General features: G+C 35.0%; 1 protein-coding gene across 12 annotated transcripts in view; it reads right to left on the bottom strand.

The window, feature by feature from the left end:
• Positions 1-12,137, bottom strand: part of LOC134531601 (proton channel OtopLc) — a 620,588-nt gene that overhangs the window by 201,639 nt on the left and 406,812 nt on the right. For all 12 annotated transcript variants that reach the window (XM_063367341.1, XM_063367335.1, XM_063367337.1 and 9 more), the window contains one exon: positions 3,791-3,998. In XM_063367341.1, the coding sequence (XP_063223411.1) occupies positions 3,791-3,998 (208 nt within the window). The remainder of the gene's footprint in view (positions 1-3,790; positions 3,999-12,137) is intronic.

Below are 12,137 nucleotides of genomic sequence, written 5' to 3'. Positions count from 1 at the left end.
TCAGTATCACTACGATGTGGTGAAATATTAAAAACGAGCTCAAAAGAAAAAGGTCCGTCGGAGGAGGCGGGCCGAGGGGTAAATATTAACTCACACTACACAGAGAAAATAAGCATGCAAATTGAATAAAAAGGAAGTAAAATGAGGAAATTTCACTTTCCATTTTCGGAGGGTATCAATGAATTTAAGGCATAAATTGGCGGCGAAGAACAACACCGGAAAACAAAACAGACAAACTTTGAAAATGAAATACCTAAATCACTGCATCTATACAAATTAGAAGAAAAAAGAGAATCAAATTCCTCTATAGTAGTACTACATGCCATACAGAGTGCTCCCGGCTATATTTCGGACGAGACAAAAGAAACCAAGATACCGAGAGTGAGGTATGATCGGGCTCATGCAGCAGAAGACACAGTTCCACCCTGCAGTACACAATACACCCACTGACGACGCAACATGGACTGAGGTCTGTGGCTACGCCTGGAGGTGCGGGTTGCCTTGGTTGTTTTCGTGGGTTTACACTTGCCTATGAATAACTGCAATATCACCTGGGCCATTGTGCAAGCAAACAGGTAATACTTATTTTGTAAAATAGCGGAGCTCCTGTGGAGATGTCTATCATATACGGCTACTCGAAGCAAACTCCTATTGGACAGGATTGCGGTTGAAAAAGACGAATGTTTCCGAGGTTATTCAACGAGGTTCCGATTATAGGCACCGAGAGGCGAACACGCCCGAACACGCCCGAACATGGCCGAATCCTTATGATTGGCAAGCCAGAACTGAGAAAGCCACTAACTTGTAGTCCCATTATAGTATCATTGACCTCGAAAATACATTTATATACTACTCAGTTGTAGTATTTAAATGTTGTGTTATGTGCAGTGTAAATTCTGCGATGTTCACGAAAGCCACAAATATGGAGGAATCACTTGGATCCACCATAGTTTAGAAAATTCTGGGAACTGTGCGTGAATATAAAAGAATCTTGAAAAAATACACAACCTCACGTTTGGACCTAATTTTAAACAAGGAATATTAATAAACACTGCCCACATTGTTAAAATTCATTAAAAAATTAATAATTTACTTTAAAGTTTACCTTTGGAATTATAAATTGTTTCGCGCCATCTGCCACAGATGGCAACACAGTGTTTACACATTTCCATTCCAAGCGACTTCCGTCATTGTATATCAATAATATTGTTTATGTTTTAAAGTTATTTAACACTTACTTTCGTAAGACAGCTCTATTTTATGCTTTCTACGACTGAACAGTAAATGTTACAAGTCATTTTTTGTACTTTAACAGCAGGAAAAAAAATAATTTTTTTTACAAATATTTAAAGTAATATTCTAAGATTGTGAAAGCACAATGATGAAATTGACACAGTTCATTACACAAATTTAAGACTTTGTTATATATATTATTCTATTTTTTATGCTTTAAATAGGACTAAGTGAAGATGACATAAATGTTATTTGTTACAGTTTACCCCGAGAACATAAAAATACAATTTTCTTCCAGCTTATGGATTAAATAATTAAAAATTCTATAATGAATAAAGTTACACCGCGAGTGTTTGGCCGCTTCTTTGCAAGTAACATTAGCTAACATGTTTTAAGTTTCTGGCCAAGTATTTACTGAAGTATAAGATAATCGTGGAAAACGCAGCCTCAAGAAATTAAATTTTTACATTAAACAATTTAATTCTAAGTTATATATAAATAAGTAAAAATACACATTGTCAGGCAACACAGTTACAAGTTTTAACGGCAAATTTAGGAAAATTGGAAGGTTACTGTTTAAAAAAATACACACACAGCCTTAATTTTCATTAATTCGACTTTGGCAAAAATTCATTGTCCTGTTAGTATCTATGTTTTAGTGAATGGCAGCCACTAAGCAGAGCAGTGACCAACTATGTACTTTAATGTGAAATATTAAAAAAAAAAAAAAAAAAAAAGATGCAGCCGTGTTCTCATCTATGGCTCTGACACTGAGGAGATGCTGAGGCGATCTCACCTATGGCTACGACTATGAGGAATAAGATGCCGTGTTATCACCTATGGCTCCGACTATGCAGAATATGCTGCCGTGTTCTCACCTATGGCTCCGACTCTACGGAAGATGCTGACGTGTTCTCACGTGGCTCCGGCTCTGAGGAACATGCTGAGGCGTTCTCACCTATGGCTCCGAGTCTGAGGACTATGCTGCCGTGTTCTCACCTATGACTCCGGCTCTGAGGAAGATGCTGAGGCGTTCTCACCTATGGCTCCGGCTCTGAGGACTATGCTGACGTGTTCTCACCTATGGCTCCGAGTCTGAGGACTATGCTGCCGTGTTATCACCTATGGCTCCGGCTCTGAGAAAGATGCTGCCGTGTTCTCACCTATGGCTCCGGCTCTGAGGAAGATTCTGAGGCGTTCTCTCCTATGGCTCCGGCTCTGAGGACTATGCTGACGTGTTCTCACCTATGGCTCCGGCTCTGAGGACTATGCTGACGTGTTCTCACCTATGGCTCCGAGTCTGAGGACTATGCTGCCGTGTTCTCACCTATGACTCAAGCTCTGAGGAAGATGCTGTGGCGTTCTCACCTATGGCTCCGGCTCTGAGGACTATGATAACGTGTTCTCACCTATGGCTCCGAGTCTGAGGACTATGCTGCCGTGTTCTCACCTATGACTCCGGCTCTGAGGAAGATGCTGAGGCGTTCTCACCTATGGCTCCGGCTCTGAGGACTATGCTGACGTGTTCTCACCTATGGCTCCGAGTCTGAGGACTATGCTGCCATGTTCTCACCTATGATTCCGGCTCTGAGGAAGATGCTGAGGCGTTCTCACCTATGGCTCCGGCTCTGAGGACTATGCTGACGTGTTCTCACCTATGGCTCCGAGTCTGAGGACTATGCTGCCGTGTTCTCACCTATGGCTCCGGCTCTGAGGAAGATGCTGAGGTGTTCTCACCTATGACTCCGGCCCTGAGGAAGATACTGAGGCGTTCTCTCCTATGGCTCCGAGTCTGAGGACTATGCTGCCGTGTTCTCACCTATGGCTCCGGCTATGAGGAAGATGCTGCCGTGTTCTCACCTATGACTCCGGCTCTGAGGAAGATGCTGAGGCGTTCTCTCCTATGGCTCCGAGTCTGAGGACTATGCTGCCGTGTTCTCACCTATGGCTCCGACTCTGAGGACTATGCTGCCGTGTTCTCACCTATGACTCCGGCTCTGAGGAAGATGCTGAGGCGTTCTCTCCTATGGCTCCGAGTCTGAGGACTATGCTGCCGTGTTCTCACCTATGGCTCCGGCTCTGAGGAAGATGCTGAGGTGTTCTCACCTATGACTCCGGCCCTGAGGAAGATACTGAGGCGTTCTCTCCTATGGCTCCGAGTCTGAGGACTATGCTGCCGTGTTCTCACCTATGACTCCGGCTCTGAGGAAGATGCTGAGGCGTTCTCTCCTATGGCTCCGAGTCTGAGGACTATGCTGCCGTGTTCTCTCCTATGGCTCCGAGTCTGAGGACTATGCTGCCGTGTTCTCACCTATGGCTCCGGCTATGAGGAAGATGCTGCCGTGTTCTCACCTATGACTCCGGCTCTGAGGAAGATGCTGAGGCGTTCTCACCTATGGCTCCGGCTCTGAGGACTATGCTGACGTGTTCTCACCTATGGCTCCGAGTCTGAGGACTATGCTGCCGTGTTCTCACCTATGGCTCCGACTCTGAGGACTATGCTGCCGTGTTCTCACCTATGGCTCCGAGTCTGAGGACTATGCTGCCGTGTTCTCACCTATAGCTCCGACTCTGAGGAAGAAGCTGCCGTGACTGTGTATGTTCTGGGACGTCTTCCTCTTCCGCGCGTACCGCGAGGCGCCGGACTCCAGCTCCACAGCTTCCTGCGCCTCACAAGCACCAGTGAGCTTCTCCTGCGTGGGGCTGTCCCCGCCGCCGTCGTTCAGGTTCACGTCCTTGCTCGACCGCAGGTTGCGCAGCACCCCCTGCGCATGCCAGGCCACGCCCTGCTCATCCGGTGCGTCTACCTTCTATTATACCATAGCTGGCAATAGAGTACCAATAATGTTGCATTATCGTTCTACATGCAAGCAATCAAACCGGTTCTTTGAAAACAATGACTCATATCCATGTTTTTTAAGTATTGATGAGTTGAACAACATAAAAAAAATAATTTGAAAAACCATACTTTTTGGAATCTTGAAGTTAACTTTCTAAAATTTAATGTAATTAAGGTCAAATGATACAAATGTATAGCCGACCTATTATAGTACATTAGCTAGGAAGATAAGATTGTGTAAGATACAATTTAGGACAACAAATTTTACAGACCAGCAAACATTATGTATTTCGTGCTCTAATATTCTAGATTGGAGTATAAATGTTGGAGTAACTTTAAATTTCATCGGTTTGGGAGATTTGCTTTTAAGTTGCAAAATTATAAAAAAAAATTTGTAAAAGAGATTTTACGCCAATATAATTTGTAAATTTTATGTTTCAGTGACTTTAACATTTACGAGGAAAAAAAACCTTTTCTTATTGCATTTTATATAATACAGATATTTCAAAAAAAATATGAAATAAATTTTATTTTTCGATCTCACGTAAACTTAAACAAGTCTAGTATTTAGTAATTTTAGCGCACAGCATTTTAGAAAAAAAGGTTTTATAAATGAAAGATGTATTGACAATGTAAATCAGAAACATGCATTAAAATTAACTTCTTTAAGCTGCAACCAAATCTACTTAATCATACAATACTATTTCACAATAATATAGGCAGTAGCAAATGAATGAAACTCCTGCGGGTATATTTGGAAAGAGGAGCAGGAACTAAGGTCTGCTATCTTCGATTTGTAATTTTACGGCCACCATCCTGAAAAACCTTTAATTTGACTCTGTCCACCATCCTAGATGTTATCATGGCCACCATCTCTGATATCTTGAACCAAATGACCTTAAATTTAACCAACATATTTTAACTGCCATCTTTAATCCACCATATGGTTACAACAGAAGCTGCAATGATATTTAACATGTTCGGAGATTACAATCACTTATCACACATACGAGTTCAGAGCATTTACATTAAAGAAGCCACAGGAGCAGAAAAGCACTCCACCAAAGCAACAAGCGAGTTAAAATTCCACTCATGATCAATAATTATTTACTAATAGTCACTGCAATTTTTTTATATTAAAAACAAAACATTACTTTTAATATTATTATAATTTTTTAATAAATTTTATATTTAATAAATAATCTATTGTGCGAAGTAATGTGTCCAAGTGTACTGGAGCTACTCAGTGTTTTTATGAATGCCTATGTGTGTATTTATGTGACTTTGTCTGAAAAAAAGTTTAAAACGTTGGTTGGATCTTCATACAATTTAGTAGGTAAGTATGTAGGGCCAATGAAAATATCAAGTTCTTAAATTAGTACAGTTTGTAATTAAAATGGAATATTATTGCTTTAAAAATTAACAAAAGTTTAATTATGACAATTTTTGATTACTAATACAGGAATAGTCGTAAATGATAAAAAAGTACAATTTTTATTTAATTAAATAGAAAACTGTTGGTGTCTAAGATGGAAGAATATTGCTAAAAATAATAATATTTATATAAGAAATGGAAACATTCGTTTATACAAAATCTTAAATCTCCGAAAGTTCTTCGCCGATTGCTTTAACATTTTGAAACAACGTAGCATTCGTATACGCGCGTGATTTGATATAATAAAAATACAAATAATAAAGAGTGCCTAACCATTGAATATAAATAATACTTATATAAATCGCCAAGCAAATAAGAAAAATGTGTTGCACTTGTGAAGTTAGTAGGACTGCCCAATACGAAATGGCCTAGCCAAGCCGCTGGGGAGAGCGCTGGCGGGGAGAGGCCGCGCGATGCGTGGATGCGCGGCGGACTGCTGAAGGCACGAGGAGTTCGTCTGGAAGTGCTGAGGGCGGCAGCACGGAGGCACAGCGGCGACCGGCCGTGCCCAGCGCCGAGGACCTGAGTTACGGCACCGGGCACCAGCACGATCAACAGCGTAGTCCCCGAAACACTGTTTAAGGCCGGGAATTGTGGCCCGAAGATGGTGCAAGCCTTTGTTGGTCAAACAAATTTTTTTGGTAAAACTCTGAGAATGAAGAGACTGAATTTTTTGTCTTATTTGATTTGTGGTTCGAGTCTTCATTTGGAGGAACAGTGTGAGTTCATTGTGAGTCTCCTCTTAACGCTACACTGCGTATTAAGTGTGTAATTGCCATCAGCCTTCGTTTTGACTTTATTTTGCTCAGAACTTTGTTGGTCACTTTAACTGTGAAGCGAGTTGAACATTTTGGTAGATACGCCAGCCTACGTTATGCCCTTTTTACCTGGATGGACTAGCGGGAATAGCATACGACATTTTAGTGGAACTGTATAAAATTTATTTATTTGTATAGATATTTACTTTATTATATTTATAAAATATATTCTGTGTTTAGATATATTGGCTGTTGAGCGCCTTTTACTTCCTCTTTGGTATTATGTATTGTGCACGGTTACCGTACAAATAAATAAGATGAACTTGGGGATTTTCGAAATCTTACATATTTCAAAAGCTCATTCCTTGAGGTCTAGTTTAACTTTGGTTTTAAACTATATTAATTTTATTTTCTGCTCGACACTTCAACGGTGGGCGGTGTCATCGCGCACGCCGAGAAATGCGTGAATAATTTTTCATGAGTTTTTTCTGCTGTTGTTTATTTTTATTTGCCCGCCCACAGAGTGTCGGGGACGGGGTCTTTCCTTGCTCGCAGCGGACGGAAAGGCTTCAATAAACATGAAGCAAAAATTATTACTAATTTCAAAATATAAGTTCAGGATATCCATAATTAATGATCAACCAATATTGATTAATTAACAATACATATTACTCACTGTTGAATACTCACATCATAAATTCTTTTTTAATAAATATAATGCTAAGATTGATCATATAAATTAGTTTTTAATTTAATTGTATAATGTGTATAGGTAAGATGTGATCGAAAATTTTTCTAGACTGATTTTGTAGTATTGTAAATATTACCTTATCATTGAGTTATAGTGCAAAACATTTGGTCAATAGGCTACAAAGACAAAACAATGCATTCATAGGCATTGATAACGTTCTGACGTCGAATGAATTAAACAATGAGTAACATGTCCGCCGCGACGTGTAAACTAAACGGCACGGACCTTCCTCGCAGTAATTCTTTAATATATTATCATATTGTCACAAAGTGAAAATAAAAATTAATATTCCACGCACGAGATTTGGTAAAAATAATTTTAACAAGCAGAGTCTTAGTTGTTTTTAACATATTTACACGCTCGTGGATTCATAATTATAATACGATTTATGATTGAGTTAATCAAATAATAATTCGTGACAAATAATTACCCCGTAAGTAAAACTAAAGCGCTAAAAGCATTATACCCGCAAAAATAATTATTTACACAGCTACAACAATACATATATCACACTGTTTAACAATACTGATTTACACAAGTACGTAATTACAATAATACGTACTCGAAAGAACACCATTGCAAATATGGCCCGTGGCGTGGTGCACAACAATAGACTCAAACCCTGTTGTGTTGCCCTCTGCCCAATACTCCCTTACTACATGCCAGCTAGTCGGCTGGCGCCAGCACTATCCCTGCAGCACGGCGGGTCCAGCCACGTGGAGCCCGCTAGGTGCACTGTCCGCCACCTATTCTCCGTACTTATAGCGCCAGAAACGTTTTATAACAACGTTTCACGAAAACGTTTAATTAAAATTCTTTTGGAAATTTTACTCCCATCACTCCCAAAGAAGATTTTACTAAAAAAATCTATAAATCGTAAATGCAAAAAACTACTTAAAAATAGCTAAAAATATGGACTAATGACCTTTTCTTTAATTAAATTTATTTTATAAGTTCACGTTCTCCTGAAGTAATTTTTTAAATATATTTTGTTTTATTAAATTTATATATGAACATATACTTTTTAAACATATCATCAATTCTTAGAAATTAATTTTTTTAGGTTAAAATTCTTTGGGCTCGATAGAAGAAAGATTTCAAGGCCGCATTTTAATGCAACGTTTTCGTGAAACATTGTTGTGAAACGTTTCTGACGTCAAATAGATATTAAGAGCACATACGAGTTGAGGTTTGGATTGCCAAAAAGTTTTCACTTCTATCAAGTGTACTGAGTTATACGCGTTATTTTTTTGTAGTTAAAAATAAAGACTGAAGTTTGATGTAAGATACTTTAAATAAAATATTCAACGAATAGTAAACATTTGAAGAAAATAATTTTAACATTATTTAAAATGTTCTTGAAATGTTACATAAAAAGCAAGAAAAATCTTCTTTATTAAGTGACACACACACACACACACATACATATATATATACATACATAACACAAGTTTAATACATTAAAATAAAAAAAATTAAAGATAAAGAAAATATGGAAATAAAATTAATGGCTCCATTGTATTTTTAAAATAATTTTTATTTTGTGTAAAATTTGTAGACGTGAAATTATTTTCACCTGCAATATTAAATAGAACATACGTATGTAACATCATTAGTATTCAATATATTCTAACACATAATTAAGGTGCAAAACACCTCTTTTCAAATTTTTCAAATGGGTTTATAATTATTTCTTATATTTTTTTTTTACACTTTCTGAGTTTTGTTCCGAACGGGTGTAACAAGGCTGTTCATTTTTTAATGATCAGTTATATCATGATCAGTTAAACACCAAAATATTTATGAAAATTTAAAGATGAATGTTCCCCTTACATCCTGACACAATTTTAATAGCTTAGCCAGATCTATATTCATAAATTTTAAAAATAATATATATTTAATACCTATAAATATTTTATATCATGACAATTATTACATATGAATTAACAAGTTTCGCTGAGAAAAGAGGATAAAAATTAAATAATTTGTAACACAAAATAAAGTTTTTCATTCAACAAGAAATCATGGAGAATATAAATTTTAAAATATGTAAAAGTTTTATATAAATGTCAATTCAACCTTAGAAAAATATAAATAAAACAGAAGAATTAGTTAATACGTTTATATATATATATATATATATATATAATCTCGAAAAAGTAGGTAGGTTATAAAATAATATTACATGTATCAGAAACACAAAATCAATAATTAACAAATATTAATTTTTTTAATCATTTAATAACGAAAATAATAATGAATATTATGTTAGGTCAAATAAAGGATATATACAAAAATAGGTATACTAATTTAATAAAGACATACAAATTGCCAAGAAATAATAACACTTGAGTATAATCCAAATATAATCAATTTATTTTAACTAATTAATAAAATGTAATATTTATTTTTGCATAATTATTGTAATATTTTTAGGTAATGTATTCAACAACAGTTTAGTAACGATATTATTAATCTTCATCAAATCGAATTAATAAAAAGGATCTTAAATTATATTAAAATTATTGAAATTTATAACGAAAATAATATTATGTAAAATGGGTTACCTCACAAAATGACCTGCTCTACTTAAAAAACTAAGATTTTTAAAATTATAAAAAGAAAAATGAATCGATTATGAAAGGAATAGTAAAAATATATACTTTTGATACTTAAATTATGAAACGTTGGTAAAAAATATGTAACAATTAAGTAAAGAAATAAAAATTAATTTTCAAGACTAGTTCAAGTAACTGTAAACAATTTGGATTATATGCCGACACCTGAAGAAACTCTGTTTGAAATAGAACTTGACTCAAAGAAGTTACCAGGAATCAAACCTTTAAAGATTCTGCTGTTAATCTTGAGAAAAATATTTATGATGAAATTAATGTTATTTATGCAAAATATGGTTTCAAGGATTAGGTTTATGCATATTTTAACTTTTGGTGAAACAAGTTTTCGGTTAAAAATTAAGAATGTGATTTAACTAAATTAATTTTAATATATTTACAAATGATGGACATTTGGTCTTGAATTAAATGATAATTACCTTAAAGTTGACTATGTAAACTACACAGAAAAGGTTTTATTAATAAATGTTGTTTTTCAAAATGGCTATTATAATAAGGACGTTAGTTCAAATATAAGGAGGTAAAATAACATTACACATCCAATTTATGAAAAGTTTATAAATAAATATATTTTAGATCAAAATCAAACTCTCCCGAAAGAATGATTCCTCCAAGAACTCCTAAATATGAAATAGGAACAATACATATATGTTAATTTAGCAAAAGAACTCGTTTCGATGAATCACGTAACAAAATGAATTTATTGATTTTTAATAAAATGGAAAGTATGATAAATAAGTTAAATAATAGGTTTTATGATTTTATTGTTTATTATCCTAAAGGAGGTTCATATCTTATAAGAGTTTAAATGTAATTTCACATTCATTTTGAAATTATGAAATCCTATTAAGGGAATTATCAAAAATGGAAATCAAATATGCCAGAAATTCATTTGACAAGTTAAAATTATTGCTGTTCATTTACAAAATTTACTGAAATTTTATAAAGAAGTGATAAAGGAATAATTCTAGAAATGAGATTCATAACATTTTACTGAAAGATGCTAACTGTTCACATCTGTATAGACTGTTATAAACTGTAGGGAAAAATATAATATAATGACCGACTATAGGGGATTTGAAACAGATGCCAGAGCTATGTGCTATGAAGGCACGAAAAAGATAAAGAAAAAAGATCAAATAAGGATATAACGACCAAAATGTTGCTATTGAAGGACAATAGTTAAAATTACAAACTACGCTCGACAGTAAACACAATTCCCAAATGTATCTTTTAAAACAATTTCTATTTAAATATAGGCTATTAATTAACTAAATTAAAGAAAACTATACTTCATTGAATATATTAATTTTAAATATATACATTTAAATTTTCAAATACATCTATTCTGTAATTTATTTATTACCTAATATTTTAAGAAATAAAAAATGGTTTTAAGAAATCAATAAATAAAATGGATGGAGTCTTCCAAGCTGTGTTTTAATGAATGTAATGTTGACAAACGCTGTGATATTTTGCATCAGTTATCATGTAAAATAGCTAGGGTTCCGTAAATATATACCGAATAGTCTAAACTTGGAAGAAAAGTAACTAGTTATTGAGGGAGGTATTTAAAAATATCTTATCTAGAAGTGAAATATGAGTGATTTGTACCATCAGCTGTTGAGGTATTCAAAGAGATTTATTTGGACATATGCTCGGAATATCTATTGATAATAAAAGTCTATATGGCCAAAATTTTATAATTTCCTATAATTCCAGTTCCATTATCCATGTGCTATTTTAATGTGGCATTTGTAAAACCGAAAAATCTCTTTTAATAAATTCTTTGGAAAAGTCTTAGAACACAATCCACCATCTCATATAAATGTTGTAATAATTGATGGTTTTTTCTTATTCCTCACAACGAAAAATGTCTCTAAAACGTATGGGAGTATCTAAAAATTATGTTGCAAATGGTAATACAATTAAAAGCGACAAGATAAGACATCATTTTCGATCAATACTTTCCTCCATCGATAAAAAATTATGAAAGACCTGTCCGACTTGAATCCGCACGACTGGAGTTTAGCGTTACTGAACCCGATCAGGCGCGACCGTCTGATTTCACGAAACAGGCTCTCGTTGATTAGTTTAAACTACACGGGGCTACTGACGAGATGGTACCATTCATTGGTAATAAACAGGTTTTTATTAATTTCAGACAATGTCTTTCTTTTACCGTTACTAAAAATACAGTTGTGTGATATCGATGAAAATCTATCGTGTCCAGAACATGAGGAAGCTAACACTAAAATTGTTTACCATGTCTGCAAAATTGATGCTCAGGCTAAATTTGTGATTTGATGTTCTGACACTGATATTGCAGCGATATGCTGGACAATATGCATAATTTGAAAAACGACGATTCTCACCTGCGGATATTGACTGACACCGGAAATGTAACTAACCATTACGAACGGTTAGGACCCCAAGATTTCATGCCACAAATGGTTGTGATTACAAACCTGATTTTTTTTCAAGAAAT

The sequence above is a fragment of the Bacillus rossius genome, chromosome 5 (genome assembly GCF_032445375.1).
Source record: "Bacillus rossius redtenbacheri isolate Brsri chromosome 5, Brsri_v3, whole genome shotgun sequence".
NCBI classification, from domain to species: domain Eukaryota; kingdom Metazoa; phylum Arthropoda; class Insecta; order Phasmatodea; family Bacillidae; genus Bacillus; species Bacillus rossius.
This window is presented reverse-complemented; position numbering and strand designations above follow the sequence as displayed.